Source organism: Branchiostoma belcheri, unplaced genomic scaffold (genome assembly GCF_001625305.1).
Source record: "Branchiostoma belcheri isolate BF01 breed outbred unplaced genomic scaffold, Haploidv18h27 scaffold5, whole genome shotgun sequence".
In the NCBI taxonomy this organism is placed as follows: Eukaryota; Metazoa; Chordata; class Leptocardii; order Amphioxiformes; family Branchiostomatidae; genus Branchiostoma; species Branchiostoma belcheri.
In genome coordinates this window covers 5,494,072-5,511,107 of record NW_017804131.1, presented here as the reverse complement: position 1 = coordinate 5,511,107, position 17,036 = coordinate 5,494,072, and the positions used below count along the sequence as shown (strand labels likewise).

General features: G+C 41.4%; 2 protein-coding genes across 2 annotated transcripts; one reads left to right on the top strand and one right to left on the bottom strand.

Moving 5' to 3' along the window:
- Nucleotides 1-8,054: 8,054 nt before the first annotated feature.
- On the top strand, nucleotides 8,055-12,276 carry LOC109480066 (melanopsin-like). Its single transcript, XM_019782215.1, is given in 7 exon segments — nucleotides 8,055-8,124; nucleotides 8,127-8,244; nucleotides 8,684-8,817; nucleotides 9,190-9,312; nucleotides 9,776-9,907; nucleotides 11,462-11,616; nucleotides 12,028-12,276. Coding segments are annotated over 7 exon segments (981 nt in total).
- A 3,087-nt stretch (nucleotides 12,277-15,363) lies between these two features.
- Nucleotides 15,364-16,551, bottom strand: LOC109480086 (neuropeptides B/W receptor type 1-like). Its single transcript, XM_019782241.1, has one exon. It carries the CDS (start codon nucleotides 16,549-16,551, stop codon nucleotides 15,364-15,366), a length of 1,188 nt encoding a protein of 395 aa, XP_019637800.1.
- Between the last annotated feature and the right edge of the window lie 485 nt (nucleotides 16,552-17,036).

Genomic DNA, 17,036 nt, shown 5'->3' with positions numbered 1-17,036 from the left:
TCCATGTGTGCCCAGGGCACCACTGCAAACCAGCGTGAGCTGGTCTACTCTAGCTTAAGAAGATGCATAATAGATTTCATTTCATTTATTTTATTTACCCAGTTATAATATGCCGTTGCACGGGCTGGCATACATTGACAAAAATACTTAAATAACAAACAAGAATATAATACAAAGTTACGAAATAACTTAATTATAACAATAATAGCATATTGGTAAAAGTGCTTTAAAATCATACGACAAGCTAATGATTTACATGAAACAAGCAAAATAGATATAACAAATTAAGTACATAAAAAAAAGATAATGGAAATTTGCATATCAATGTTACAAGACAAAAGTGGGGATAGACTGGCTACATAATGATGATAGAGTAGATATATAAATAAATAGATAGCCATATTTATTCATGTATCTGTTTCTGTTTAGACACTTGTTGCAATAAATTGACTGTTTGGACATTTGTCGTATAAGTATACTTGTAGGGTAGCTCCGTGATCCAATACAGTGACTGTGCATAAGAGTGTCACAATTTAGTAACTGAGAATGCATATTGAATTTATGTCACAGGGAATTCTTTTACATATGCGTGACCATATAACGCTACCAGTGCGTAGATTGAATGCACGAAACACGGCGGTATGTATATTCTACACGACGTCAACGCAAGACGAAATGACATAGATGTCAAGGTAATAATCTTTAGCCTATTTTTTTCATATAGTACATATATTCTGCTGTATGTTATGTATGTAGTTTGATGATGTCAAGCTATTAATAATTAATCCCAATTTTACTAAACTTACAGACAAGGAAAAAATATTCTTCTTTTAACTTCCCAAAACCACTAATTTTGGAAAAGGTGGGACATTACGTCTTCCATTGTCTAAAAAAGAGAAGTCAAACCCCATAGACAAAGTTTTAGACATAGCTATAGCTTTAGACAACTACCTTTTATCATGTAGATTTTATTTATTTTATACTCTGTTTCACTGTTCTTTCATGTTTGTAATTTGCAATTAGCCTCCGGGCACGAATTTGCAATAAACTTCTCATTCATTTTTTACCTATGTTGTGTTTTATGTGTTTTGATGAAACCCATATGTGCACTAACAGAAGTGTTACATAAACAACAGAGGTCTATTTTATTTAGCACGAAGTGCCTCTTTGGCACTTTCTCACGAAAAAGGAATTATAGAAGATCACGACGCACTCCTCCAGGGACGGTCCATTGTGAACGAAGGGGTGTCTGCCTAGTTGGATGGGCATCAATACATACTAGGACTTTCATACTCCATGCTGTACCCCCCTCCCCCATTGAAAGGAGGAGCAGGTGCTGATTGGTCGCCAACATGTGTCGCCATAGCAACATATGATAGACAGATAAGCGAATGGTATTGATGTACCAAATTGAATGAACATCTCTAATACGCGGCTTGAGTGTTTTCAGAGTGACAACAGATGAACACATGTGAATGTACGCCAGTAAAAACGGTTCTTCTGTAACAGCCGGCGTACAAGACAGGGGTTTGGGTTGTCCACTAGTCAGTCAGCAGCAATGCGAGGGAACACATCGGCGGCTTGAGGTCTGTAGTATTGCTTATTTCCATGTAAGGTTTCTAACCGTAGTGTTATCGTGTGTGTGATATTATGTGTGTGTGGTATATCGGAGTGATATTATGTTCGTGGGCGTTAATTGAAAGGAAGAATAATAATTTCTAGTTTGACGATTTCTTACCGTAATGTTATCGTGTGTGTGATATTATGTGTGTGTGATATATCGGAGTGATATTACGTTCGTGGGCGTTGAAAGGTAGAAGAATTATTTCTAGTTTGTACTTCATGAATCTTTCACATTACTGTACGCCTAACCGCTGACCTTGTACACCTAAATGAGTCTGAGTTGTTGTCAGTTCTGACCCCAAAACGCCAGACGAATGAGGTTCTAATTGTGCTGTGCGGGGATGACATGTACACGAATATTGTAAATAATTCATACCCGTTCAGTCTCTCTTCTTAATCTCTATCAAAACGTACATTATACCCTTCTTAATCATGATGCATTGCTGTTTTGGTTGACAGTTTTGTGTCGACATTTGTTTGCACATTCTTTTGATAATATCATTGTTTTGTTTGAACTGTTCGTTAGTGACGATATATGCATATAAAGCTCTCCACTGTCGGTGTCTCGATGAGACCACTGACACGGTTTTGTCTGATGACTACCTTGGGGATACTTAACCTATTCCACCACACACAAACCACAATTTTTTCTGCTAATTGATATTCTGAACCGTTTTATTTTCCTTGTATCCTGTCGGCCAAACACTCACAGAAATGTTAACGTATGTAAATTATCAGGTATCATTGTTACTAAGGATTGCAATGTTGACCGGGCTGGGGACATTACGTAAAATTTTGCATCAAACATTATTGGAATATTTTAATAGAAAAATATATTCATTTGGCAGTAATTTACTTCCACTTATCTTTCACATATTTGTGTGCTATTATATCACATTTATGGCATTAATGGTTGGCAATAAAAACATGTGTACACGAGATGCACTCAATCTGTGGCACCAAAGCAAAGTACCAGAATGTAAACACACAGGACCGAAAGCTTTGTTAAATAGACACTTGTATGATGTAATATTTTGGCACCTCCACATCCTTTGCAATGGAGTAGTCCAGGGCTTGATTCAAGTTACACTGTACTTTGTAAAGGAAAGATTTAAAAAATTGACGGTTTGTATTGTCCTAATGTTACATAAAGCAGCTTATAGTTACTGTAGAATGTATCCCAGGCCGACCACACCCGTAAGCTGCCTCAAGCTTACCTAACTTTCATCAAAGACAGGAGGTTATGCAAGGGTGATTGGGCCTACGTAACGTTGTTGTTGCAAGCCCTTTGAGTTATTAGAACTACCCTCTGACGCATTCACGAGTTACGCCCATAGACGTGTGATCCTCTTGACTAGTGCTGATGATATAACGTACTTCCTGACACAATTTATTACTACACTGTATTAGATTAGTTTAATTAGTGTCTCTCTTTTGTTATACATTGTTTATGAAGAAGACCAGATTCCTATTACAGTTAGTAGAACTGTTAGATATTCTCAACACCACCATATGTGTATGTTAACACCACAAACTATGTATGTATATTTTGCCATACGTTGTACCCGCTACATCTGTTGCGCACTAAAGTTCTTCTTTTTTACTTCCAGTGCTGTTTGGCATTTCCCATTTCAGTGAAGCAAATATAAAGGTCAAGTAACCATCATCTATTGCATACCCTTTCGTAGGTACTTCAAACCTTGCTAGATTCATTCAATCTGACTGTTGAATAAAGGCCAACCTTGTCAGTATTCTCACTTGTTTACGCCCACACCGCTACCTAGATGTACGTTTTAGCAAATAACCTATACAGTAGGTAATGGTAGTTGGGCGCAGTTACTCTAATCTAATAGAAGTCATTAGGTTTGTGTTTATCCTGTTTTATTATCAGTTGTAATCTGCATGTAAGGGTCTGTTTTATGTCAGTGACATTCCCGAATGAAACCGTTCACTACCAAAACAGGAAATATTGTAATGTTCTAATCAAATCTGTATACATCTGGATACACTTTAGAAGTTCAGACGTTTCCAACACCGTCTGGTGCCTTTCATCAGTAAATCAAATAAAAGTTTCTATATTTATTTTCACAGATGAAAGACAGCGGAAGTTGTCTGAACTTTTAAGTGTATCCATATGTTTTTAGATTTAACTAAACATTATTATTCTTGCTTAATGCTGTGTCTACAATATATTATAATGTGCAATTGGAAGTCGTCGACTTGTTTGCTGAAACTTAGATTCTGAAGATAAACAGATCTGAAAGATTCCTTCAACCTTAAAAAAATTATAGCGACTCAGTGGCGCTACATTTCATAACCTTACGCAGGTTACACGAATGTAGGAAACAGCTCGTCTGTGGTTTAATTTCCCGGAGGACAATTCTTAATTTCAGGCTCTGAGGCCGATGTCTTCAGGATATGTAAAACAAAATGAAAACTCTTTCTAATGAAACATCGGTCACCCATGTCGATACCATAGCGTGGATAGAATGAACATTTTATTATTTCTCCATGCAAGTAGATATAGAAGAACTTTATTGCGCAACAGATGTAGCGGGTACAACGTATGGCAAAATATACATACATAGTTTGTGGTGTAAACATACACATATGGTGGTTTTGAGAATATCTAACAGTTCTACTAACTGTAATAGGAATCGGGTCTGCTTCATGGCATAAACAATGTATAACAAAAGAGAGACACTAATTATACTAATCTAACTCTAATGATACAATGTAGTAATAAATTGTGTCAGGAATTAATTACGTTTTCTCGTTTTGTCATTGAATTGTATAGAAATTGGCCTACATAAGTGGAAATGTTGACAGGGCATGATAGTAACATATAGAATATCTCTGTCTTTGTATGGGGTAGTGTTATATTGGTCTTACATGTAATATGAGACAAACTCCACGTCTGAGTGTTTTACATCCGACGCACTTAGAATGCAAAGTATATTCCCCAATGAATATAAAAGTATCACACATGTACAAATCCCATAGCCTTCCACTGCACTTGCTTTCTATCGATCCCTACTTTGCTTTAATGGGGTGAAAGGAGAGAAGAGCTATATAGACAGTTAAGTGGAGGCGGAATATCAAGTGTTAAACTGATGTGCACGTGTATGCATGCAGGGCTGCAAGCCCATTTCATCCTATCTACCGTGTATTATATTATCTGAAGAATCTGTACAATTGCGAATCCGATTGCATTAAGTTGCCAATGGCATTTACACCGAAATTGTTCTGATCACATTGGAGTCGGTTTACGACTCGAATGGCTTTGGGCCTACGGAATTGACGTGGAAATCGACCTCTGCTGGGCCATGTAATATCAAACCGTTTAAACCCATAATCTCTCTTGAGAGCGAGATGCCATGCTAGACCTACGTCATACTTGAGAGGATAGTCTTAATCTTAAATGGTACTTAAATGGGTTCTGGAAGTACAAGGCACCTGGGGAAAAGACCTAAGTCGAGACATGTATCATATCAATGCGTTCACACGTTGTCGCGTATCCTGTTTGGAAAGGAGAAACTAAAATCGCGGATCTTGGAAGGGAATGAACAATGGTTCAAAATTTTATTCCTGCTGTGTAAGAGGCTCACATCATGCAAACCGGGAACCACGATGGTTAACTGACAGCTTTCAAATCAGCTTTCAGCTAGAGGGTAATCTGCCAGGGATTCAGCAATGACCACATCAGCAATATTTTCCTCATACATCAATTTAGAATGAATGCTTATGTTCTACTGAGCACACAGGCATTATTATTCTCATATATCAATCTAGCAAATAACGACGACGAAAATAGTATCCTCCTTCCTTCGGTTGATCATGAAATAACGAATGTACAGTACCCTCCACGCAGTAAACAATTGTCATTATGTATAGCCGCGATTACAAGTCATAGGATTGGAATGAATCGATGTAAAGAATAGCCCATAAGCTTGGCAGCTTAGTTATAAACCCCGAACTACTTGTTGATGAATGGCTTTCTAATTTGGGAATTTGACAAATTGATTTTACGCCAACAAGAGCCATGTTGTAAGCACTTAAGCATTTTTCAGCCTTACTACTTACAGCAAACAATGTTATGTAAGTACAATATCCCTCTGACGCGGTTTCTGAAAGCAACCATTCACTGGGTGAAAGGTAAATGGACTCTGCTGCTAGGTAGTTAAGCACTTGTTTAGTGCCGTTCTACCATAAAACAATGTTATGCAAGTACCATACCCCACTGACGTGGTTTCTAAAAGCAACCAGTCCGTGTTTAAAAGGTGTTGTGGACTCTACTTCTAGGCAACTAAGCACTCGTTCAGTCTTTTGGCCTTGTGCCCATAAATAACACCCATGAGTTCAATTTACGTGGTTAATTTGTGGACGCAGTTATTCCTTAAGTGAATGGTGAATAAATTCAGTTACTAGGTACTTGTTTAGTCCGCTGACATCGCACCTATGGTAACGTTTCGTCACCCAATTATCATAGTTCCTGAAAACCACGTGCACCACTCACGCGTCAGCTTAGGCCGTGTTTATGTGAAGTCACCCAAACCGCGATTCGGGTAACTCACATTCCTCACATCTGGTCCACGTGCCATACATTCCTTTTAAAACGTGCCCGATCACGATTCTCCGAAACTACATTCATTGTTGTTTGATGAAAACACGCTAGGTAGCGAGTCATTATTGTCAGAGGTCAACGACCTGCTTGCTGGTGCCCCCTCCCAGCATATCTCGGCCGAATGCCGACGTAGTCCCGCAAGAGGCGGTGAAGCTCGTGCTAGAACGGACACATTATTTGACCATTACTACTCTTTAAGTTGCTGCCACGTAAAATTTGGTATTGCATATAAATAAAGAAATATCACCCCGTAATCCATGACCAAGTGAAGTCACATTGAAATCACATTGTGTTCAGAGGCAAATCGCGATGCGGGAAAACCGATTCGAAACCACCTCTAGAAGTGGTTTGGGATCGAGGCGCTTTCAATGTGATTTGTAGCGTTCAGATGGAGCCACTTGAAACCGGCTTCGGGGTAAACCACATGTAAAGCGCCTTCATTGACTTCACATGAACAGGGCCTAACAGGTTGACTGAAATTCTAAATCTGAATTTGTCATCAAATTCTGAACACGGACTGTGTTAATGTCACGCACGTTTTGACTTGGTTACGAATTCAACTTCCTTCCTAAATATATGGCCGGTGACACTAAGGCCCTGTTCATATGAAGTCAGTTAAGACGCTTTACATGTGGTTTCCCCCGAAGCCGGTTTCAAGTGGCTCCATCTGAACGCTCCAAATCACATTGAAAGCGACTCAATCCCAAACCACTTCTAGAGGTGGTTTCGAATCTGTTTTCCCGCATCGCGATTTGCGTCTGAGCGCAATGTGATTTCAATGTGACTTCACCTGGTCATGGATTGCGGGGTGATATTTCTTTATTCATATGCAATACCAAATTTTACGTGGCAGCAACTTAAAGAGAAGTAATGGTCAAATAATATGTCCGCTCTAGGACGAGCTTCACCGCCTCTGGCGGGACCACGTCGGCATTCGGCCGAGATACGCTGGGAGGGGGACACCAGCAAGCAGGTCGTTGACCCCTGACATTGATAACACGCTACCTTGCGTGTTTTCATCAAACGACAATGAATGCAGTTTCGGAGAATCGTGATCGGGAACGGTTTGGAAGGAATGTGTGGCACGTGGACCAGATGTGAGGAATGCGAGTTACCCGAATCGCGGTTCGGGTGGTTTCATATGAACAAGGCCTAAATATATGGCCGGTGACACTAATTTTAATGTTGCACGCGCGTCAACTCAGAACCAGCTGCTGACTCCTGAAGAGCCGTTTGATTATTTCTTGGCGCGTGACTAGAATAAGGTTCGACCCACGAGCGCAGACTACCCAACGTCGGGTGACCTGGAAACCACAGAGGACAAAATAGATACATATCATCATCAAACTGGAATCCTTTTTAAAAGACTTGTAGCTGTGCGGTGACGTCTTTTACTTAAGCCATGAGATACGTTTTCCTTTGTTTGAGGCAATAATGTAAAGAAATAACCTCCTTTGAGGAGGTAAAAATACCGCATGTACCAAAGGAAGTTGGAGCCCATCATCTTACATAGGAAATATGTCTTGTTCAAATGATTGGCCAGTCGCCTTTCATCGAAGTAAAAGCTGTATGAAGCAGACTGCGCAATGGCGTCATGCGGGTCGTCTGGTCGTGTATCATCGTCATCGTAGTCCTTTTCATCCCTTTGGACGTTCTGATCGCCGTTGTCAAGCCCCCTACATGAACACATAGGCAGGGTATAGTGGTGACAGCTTGCCACTATAAAGACTCTCACCACTCTCTACACCATCCATCAGTAGGCAGCAGAGAGAAATGATTTGACGTTTGTCCAAGTTATCTTGTCAGTATGACAGGCATAGAGTTCGCTATAACATAATTACTGAAGAAAGCTTTCATTCCCTGTAGAATCATCTGTTCTGAGGGGCTCCCTGAAAGATGTTGGATCCGATCATTTTCTACTGCCTGGGGGCGTTTGTCCTACTGGTGGGCTTCGTCGGCTGGGTCGGAAACCTGCTGATTGTTTATGTCTTCTTCAGGTAAGGTTGGCTCACACACACACACACACACACACACACACACACACACACGACACACACACACACAGACACACAGACACACACACACAGACACACACAAGAAACAGACACACATACACGCGCACACACATACACACAACACAAATACACATACATTTGTATTGTCACTCACAGAAACACATACACACACACACACACACACACCAAACACAAACACACACACACACACACACACACACACACACATTTGTATTTTCACGCACACAAACACACACACAGATATACACAAACACACATGCACATGTACATACACACGCACATTTGTATTGCACATACACAAACACACACACACATACACACAATATTTCGCTCCCTTGCAGGGCAGCTATTCCACCCATAGTATTGATGACATCTGCGTTGTTTCTTCTCCACTGTCTAGATCTAAACATTTCCACCACACGAAGAACGTGCTAACGTTGAATCTGGCCATCACGAACGTCCTGATGTGTTTAGCGACGGTTCCCACTTACGTGGCGTCCAGCTTCAGTCGGAAGTGGATCTTCAGTGATACAGGTACATGAGTTTTCTGTGACAACCACAGCATTATTTATTCATCGATGTATTTACTGATTGTTTGATTTATTGACTATATAATTACTAATCGTTGCAGCTATGTTGTTATGAACATTTAAATTCTGTCATCAAGGAATATAAATTAAATCGCCACAGGAACACATAATTCTGGCGCTATGCAACCTGGGAATTTTACTCCCTGGCGCTATGCATCCTGAGAACGTGGACATGGCGAATTGATATTTATTTCTCACTCACCTGTACTAAAAAAATTAGAACTAAGTTACAGTTAATTGTTAACCGTTGCTATGTTGTTATTGGCAGTTTGTAAGATGGCTATGAACTTGTTTGACCTTTGACCTATGTGGCCAGTTTGCCAGATGACCGGCTTCATGGCGGGGTGGTTCGGCACACAGTCTATCTGCACCCTGGCGGCGATCGCGCTCGATCGGTGCATCGCTATCACTATGCCGCTTACCGGCAAACTGAATCGGGGTGAGCCTTCTGTGTGATGTTCGTTGTTGCTGTTGAAGTTAGAGAACCTAGATCTTGCTGTAATTCATGTAAACGACAGTGTGCCCTTCAATTGATTAATACAGAAGTTGAGGTCGTGTTTTTATTGTATTTCAATACAGGATACATTCTTAGATGCAGAAAGTTTACTTATGTTCAAATCTTTTACTTACAGGCTGTGTCCGTTAGACAAGGTGACATGTCTCATGATTAGTTCTAATGAAGAAGAAGAGTTTATTGCACGACAATTGTACATGGTGCAATCTATGGCAAAAACTATTGAACATAGTAAAAACAAAAGAAGTGTAGAAAAACACTTAACATCCTAAACTAGTTACTAAAACAATAAGGGCTAACATAAGTCTTTGACATAGAGTCAAAGTGTCAAAGTTTGACATAGAGTCAAAGTAATAGTGGGGCTAATCATGTACTGTTAAATTACAAGGCCGGAGGATGGCGGTGAGTGTGGCGGTAGTGTGGCTGTGGTCCCTGGTCTGGTGTTTACCGCCGTTCTTCGGCTGGAACAAGTGGTCCAAGCTGAAATACCAGACAAGCTGCACCTTCGACTACCTATCAGGTACACTTGTGTGTATTTTTACCCTCCATGAAAATGGGGGTATTGTTTTTACTCCGTTTCATGTTTGGTCTGATATCTGAAGATCGGTGAGAAGGAACTGTACGATATTTGGCAGATTGATGGATGGGGCCTTGGAGATTGTGTAGGTTGACTTTGAGCCCCTGGTGATTGACCTTGGTACTGCAGTTTAATTTTTTATTCTGTTGTTTGCGCGTTATGGACTGTTTGTGCGATATTAAGGTAGCATGTAGTTGTTATTACCATGGTTTAGTGGTTTAAATTTGGGCTTCCTAGCTGTTTGCGTTTGATATTTACAATATGTTTAACGTTGGTCTTTTTGTGTTGAATGTTTGGAAAATCTGGTGGATGGTTTGGTATAATTTTTGGTATGTGGGTAGTTGTTGAGTCTCTTTGTGTTTTAGAGTGCATTAGCAGGTTGTCGTATATTTGTTTTGCTTAATTTAAAAGGATTTCTACATTATCACCCCTATTTTATAGTAGTGTGGTCTGTGTTTACCCCAGTTGGTACATGGCAGTGTATCTATTTTTACCACCTGTTTGACAGGCTATATATTTCTTTGGTCTGGTTTTTGGGTCATTGACCTGCTGGCCTTGCTAATGGGGTGGTTTGTTTGTGTTGTGATTGAGAGGTCAATGACCTCACCTCTGCAGGATTGATTATGATTATCTTTGGTTCGTGGTATTTTTTAGTTTCTGTGTTTTAGTGTCCATAATAGTTGGTGGTTGTAGATATGTAGTGTAGCTTATTCTGCAAGGTATGCTGTGCATTTCTTATTGATTATTTGCTGCCATAGATAAGGACTTGAGACCTGTGGGGTTAGGTTTAGACAGGGAGCTTGGGTGTTGTGCATTCGTAACTTGACTCCTTGCACTCCTACCACCAGGAAAACAAATGTCTCTCAGGCTATTAGGAAATACCACTATTCATGGTGATAGTCTGCATGTCACTTCTGGTAGTCTGTGAAGCCGACAGGAGGCCACTGTAAAACTGCCTTGAAAGTTTATCTGGGTTGGTACTTACATAATAAAAATTAAAATTGTACCAACACAAAGCAACTCCCTCATTATTCATGGCCATATAACGTCCAATTAAATTTAAACCCAGCTGTCATGTTTTAACAATGAACACATATAACGCGATAACATAAAAAAGAACCCTAACAACACCAACCTCGTTCATGGAGGGAAGATGTCTATTGCTTGTTGTTAGAGCTTTGGCTTATAAGGTATAGAGAAACACTGACAAATTTCCTTTAGGCATTGCCCGGCTTTTTTTCTTATTCACCATAACAGACTATAATGCATGTACAACGAGATAGATCATAACAGTTACTGTAATTCGGCAAACTTCATAACTCACAGAGTTGGGTGTGAGATTCACTGTGTAATTGTGTTGTTCTGGCCCTATCAGTATGTTTGAGTCAACACGCGAATTTCTTCTCCAACTTGGTCAATGAGTTGATCTGTACATCAGCATCATCTGTATATTATGATATGCCGTTCATTAATGACTTTTCTGCTCCGTATGTCCAGGAAATACGTTCCAAAGATGGTACATCATGGCCCTGACACTGGCAGGCTTCGTCCTGCCCATGGTGGTGATGGTAGTGTGCTACTACGCCATCTGGCGGGCTGCGCGGCGCAGCACCCTGGCGCTGAAGAGCATGATGGACAAAGGGTCATTTCAGGTACGAGGATAGGAGTTCAATCTCACGTGTAGTGTGTTCAGTTTACAGATAAGGCAGCATATTACACTGGACGTGCGGCTTGCTACACCTAGGCCTTGAACATCTAATTCAAGCATTGTTACGTTTAAAGCTATCTAGTGATGATGCCCCTATTGTTCGTGGTGGTAGCGAGTTCCACGATACTAGTAGTTCTAGGGGGAAAACAAGTCTTTGAACACCTCAATCCTTGGTTGATAACTCAAGTACTTGATGAAGGCATGACTATTCCTTACTCTTTTCTGAGCTGGTATAAGAACTTAGTAGTTGGTACATCCACCAGTTCATTAGTCATTTTGTACATCATGCACAGTCTGGACATTTTTTGTAATATGACTAGACCGTAAAAGCAAGAAAACTCTATGTCCCCATTAGAAGTTGCCGAAGAAGCGGAGACAAGTGGACGTCCACACCGCCAAGATCGGGCTGCTGGTCACCATGCTGTTCATCCTGGCCTGGACACCCTTCGCCATCGTGGCTCTCATTGGCTTTGCTGGGTACGGTCACCTGCTAACGTTAAACCCTCTTGCCGGAGCCATTCCGGCTGCAATCGCCAAAGGGGCCGTTGTCGTAAACTTCGTCGTGTATGCGGCGCTCATGCCTGACTTCCAGCGAGGTAGGTAACATTCTAGGTAGCTTTGGTTTCGCAACCCCACATGTGAAAAGGCATCTTGACTAGTTTTATGTCTGTTGTGAGAAGGAAGGGGGTCTATAAACTATAACAAGAGTGACAGTCAATACTACAGTATGGTAAATATTGAAGTTTATTTTAACACAACGAGTAAGGGACCTCCAATTTTCAACGACCACTGTCGCCTTCATCAGGATAATCAATGACCAACCACTTCCGAACGTAAACTCGCGAGAGTTACGGTTACAGACTGCAGTATGCTAGCACCACAGTGGTCCTAGATCCTATATGGTTTTATTTTCTAGCAGAGATATTGTACTTGGACCATAAAAATGTCTAAAGTATGCTTGTCTTGGTGATACGCGTACTGTTGGAGCCTGCGTTTGCTGCAGCTTACAACAAGAATGCATCATGAAACAAATGCCGTAAATTTTCTTTTGCAGGTTTGCGAGAAGTTCTGCCATGGATGCCGGGATCTGCTCCCCGTGCTCAGCGGGAGTTCAACTCACGGTATGAAAATGCAACTGTGAAGGAACTCACTAGATCGTCCTTGTCAGCACAGAAGAAAGGTTTGTCTCCACCAATGTCTAAGTTGGCAGCCCATCGCGTAAGAAAAGAATAACAGAAATCACTGCCTGAAATCATATGGCAGAATCACCAGAATAGACAGCGGCGTCAATGAAATATTCTGGTGAAACTGTGTCCAATGTCTAATGTGTCTTGTCGCAAGTGTATCGCGTGTTTTTATGACTTAATTGTGGAAAGATGTGCGAATATAATCTCTCTCGGTGCTCTGCTTGATGTACAGTTATCTAGCAGACACTGACTCAGAAAACAGCTCCTGTTATCGGAAATGCCGTGCCAAGTAAACCTCTTAAACGAATGTTTATTATAATTTGCGTGCGCAAAACTAGTTCTTCAAAGGTTATTAGTCATAGAGGCAAAGTCAAACGTCGCGTGCTCTCACGCATGTGTATATTTTGTGTATAGTTGTCACGAATGAAAAGATATGAAAAACATAAATATTATTTGATAAGCGGAAGCTAGTGAAATGATGTAACGTCACATGTATGTGCGATGTTCATGGGAACACTGTGTCTTCTTCTGGCCATATGTAAGAGAATATATAAGAATATAAGAGAGACTAAATAAGACTATATCTGTATTTTATGCATTTAACATGTTGTAAATACAGTTGCTGTATGCTGGAGGTAATATATTTTATCCCCGCTGAGCAATATATTTTTATGAATGTATCTAAAGAAATTCGGTGTATTGCCATATATAAGATTGTATAGATTACCTTAAATGAAGACTTTATCATTCGAAATTTTTAATGGATACACAGAAAGAAGCGTGTATTATGTTTTTGTATTGTCTCAGTTTGACGTGAAACATTGTTATCTACTCAGATAATGTGTTCCTGCTAACTATCACAGGCTAACAGGTCAATAAACGTGCCGATAGGTCGCACTGCCGTTTGCTTTGTTAAACTCTCAAACTGTCTTACGTTACCCGTAAATAATTTCATCAGGTTGGAAGATACTTAGGGTATAGAATTTTCTTCTTACACAACCAGTAAGGTTCTCACCTGCTTACGTTTCGATGTCTATCAGACACCTTCCTCAGAGCTTCTGACTGGAGTTCTGCAACTCGCCGCTATTTAACGCCAATGTAGGTGGCGCTTTTGCGGCGAGAATGCAACCCCAGTGATGAACCGGGACGAGGGGGGATACAAGCTCAGCCACGTTTGGGATTGCATTCTCGCCGCAAAAGCGCCACCTACATTGGCGTTAAATAGCGGCGAGTTGCAGAACTCCAGTCAGAAGCTCTGAGGAAGGTGTCTGATAGACATCGAAACGTAAGCAGGTGAGAACCTTACTGGTTGTGTAAGAAGAAAATTCTATACCCTATGTCTTACGTATACGTTACGTTACGTACCCAAATATTCTCGGAAAAGAAAAAAAGTACGATAGATATAGAAATGTAAATTTTCATTATGAGCAATAGGCATTCCTGAATTTTCAAAGAACAGACATGAATCGTTGAAAATTATGACCAACTCTTTATTACTTTGAATCACAACTTGAACAAAACCGATCCATGTTACATCACATGTTACATTACATCTCCATTACTCTCAAATTCACACTGACTGAAGATGTGCATCAAATGTTCACAATTGTCTGGTTCACACACGATATAAATGTTACAACATGTACATCACATATTGTCAACTGCACTTTCAGCTTTGCACAGATCGAAATTGTGTATTTACATGACCACTCCATGGTCAGACTTTGACCCAAATGGTTACAATTGTACGTGTATTATCAACCTGCTATATGTTCAGCAACAGCAGCCTACCTATTAACGACGGACTAGCTGGTTTACACAGTATGATGACCATCGAGTTGGCTTACACGAGACAAAATTTGACAAGTCAATTTAACCATTGAACACAATTACATACAACTTCTTTATTATCAGCTGGAAATAAATCAATATATAGTTAGTAACATTTCATGCTCACCCTTACATCAGGTTTCCAAAAATAGTAATACTCTTTAACATGTTGACTACTGAGAAGTTAACGCCTGAGTTCCATCATATATTACACTACCAATATCATATTTGAGTACAAATACAAATTACATGAGTTGTTCACCACTTTCGGGGTTACATGTTCGCTTCAGTTTGTTTACCAATACATCCTATAGTGTAACACAAAGTACGCCTAATTGTATTTACATTTTATTGGATGTATTCATATTCCATGTAACACGTGGCGACGGTGCTGTCGAAGTTTTTTTTTATATTCCAACATGTAATCACACAAGACGTGGTGACGGCAGACTCAAGTTTTTTCAACTTATATTGATGCCGCCACCAACACAGGGGACAATACAATACTCATTTTCACTTGAGCGAAGTGAGGAAAATCGTGTTAAGTGCCTTCCCCAAGGGCACAAGATCGGTGGCATGTCAGGACTCGAACCCGGGACCTCTTGGTTCCGAGTCGAACACTCTGCCGCTACGCCACACGACCCCACTGTTGAAGTGCTGTTGAAGTTCGCAAGCTAGTCTGACACCGTAGGTAGGTAACACGGTTCCCTCGGTTCAATACGGAAGTTCGCGGTCAAGAATTGTTGGGTGAAAGGTTGTGGGGCCAAAGGTTGACCAGAATTCGCGTCTGACCTCTGGCCCATTGGTGGCGGAAGGTCTTCCTGTCTTGGAACATCTTGACTGTTCTCTCCCTGTGGTAGGCGACAGAACAGCATCTTCCGGCAGGCCTTCTTAAAATCAGAGTTCTTTCTGATGTGAAGAAACGCGTTGATACAGCAGTTTGTATAGTACATAGGCCATATAAGGTAGTTAACAGGGCCAGGCCAGTCCATACCGGACAACAAAAGTACACAGGACGGACCCACGAGCACAACGAACACGCATGCCAGAACTGCCAGGTTTTTAGCCACTTTGACCAGATTTTTCTTCCGTTCTTGTTGAAGAAGGGAGTTGTCTAGGTTGTATGACGCGTGTTTCACGTGCCGATAGATTGCGGTGTAGCTGTATACCATGGTGAGGAGCGGCAGGGCGTACAGTGTCCCGATCACCGCACGGGTTCCTACGAAAGGCCCCGTCGCAGCAGCAACACAAATCCCGGCCGACTGCATCCCGAGGAAGCCGTAACCGAGAATGAAGGGGATGGAGGCCGTCCAGGACACGACCCAGGCCAGCAGAACGATCAGAACGTTGTTTCTGGTGGTGAAGAAGGCCTTGTAGGTAGACTTAGCCTTGGTGATGAGCATGTAGCGGTGAAAGGCGATGAGCGCCATGCAGGACAGCGAAGTGAACTTGTTGGAGATGCCGATGGTGCCGAGCGCGGCGCACACGCCGGTGTGGAACGGAATCCGGCGGGTGGTGGCGGTGGTGTACACGCCGAACGGCAGGTAGACTGCCGTCTCCAGGAGATCTCCAGCCGCTAGATTGGCGACGAACCAGCTAGTGGCAGTCCGGAGCTTTTTGTGAAACCCTACAGCCAAGATGACTGTACCGTTCAGAGTTGTTCCCACCACGGCCAGAACACCCATGATCATCGGCAAGCCAACAGCGAAGCCCGTTGATGGGGGAGAAGCGGACGTTAACGTTGGTGGAGGACCACTGGAGCTGTCATTGGTGCTGAAACGCGTGGTGTTGGGGTCTATGAACATCCAATCGCTGACCGTTGCGTTGACCGCGTAGGTCGCGTTTTGAAAGTCAATTTCCATGCCAGTATTCTTTTGTTGCTCAGACTAGCACGACCTCACTTGTGTGTTTGTGGTCTGAAATGATACCGCAATGTGAACCTTGAGCTTTTATAGACCACAAACTATACATTATTGATGTTAAGACCCCTCGTTGTAGTTTTTTTACTATGAGCAAAATTCATCTTAACAAATCTTGAGATTTTTCGTGCCGCGTAATCAAAATAAGCCTTTTATGGCACCAGCCTGTACCGTGCGGTACATAAGAGTGGTATTATATATAAGAGGATCTTCTGATGAGTTACATTCACTGAAGTAAGTAGTCTCTGAATTTACTGTTCTCTGTTAATGTGGTGCGTTGACAAATTTTCAACATGATGGTTTCTGCTTGATGAACGTTCAGACATACACTACCTATCCTCATCTTGTGTACTACATGTACAGTCAACTGCCAACGTATCGTGTCGGTTCCCTGTTGATGTTCTAATAATGATGGGAGGGCAGCACGG

What these genes read in the sequence shown, in the direction of transcription:
- LOC109480086 (XM_019782241.1), bottom strand. Translation starts at nt 16,551, where the DNA reads ATGGAAATTGACTTTCAAAACGCGACCTACGCGGTCAACGCAACGGTC.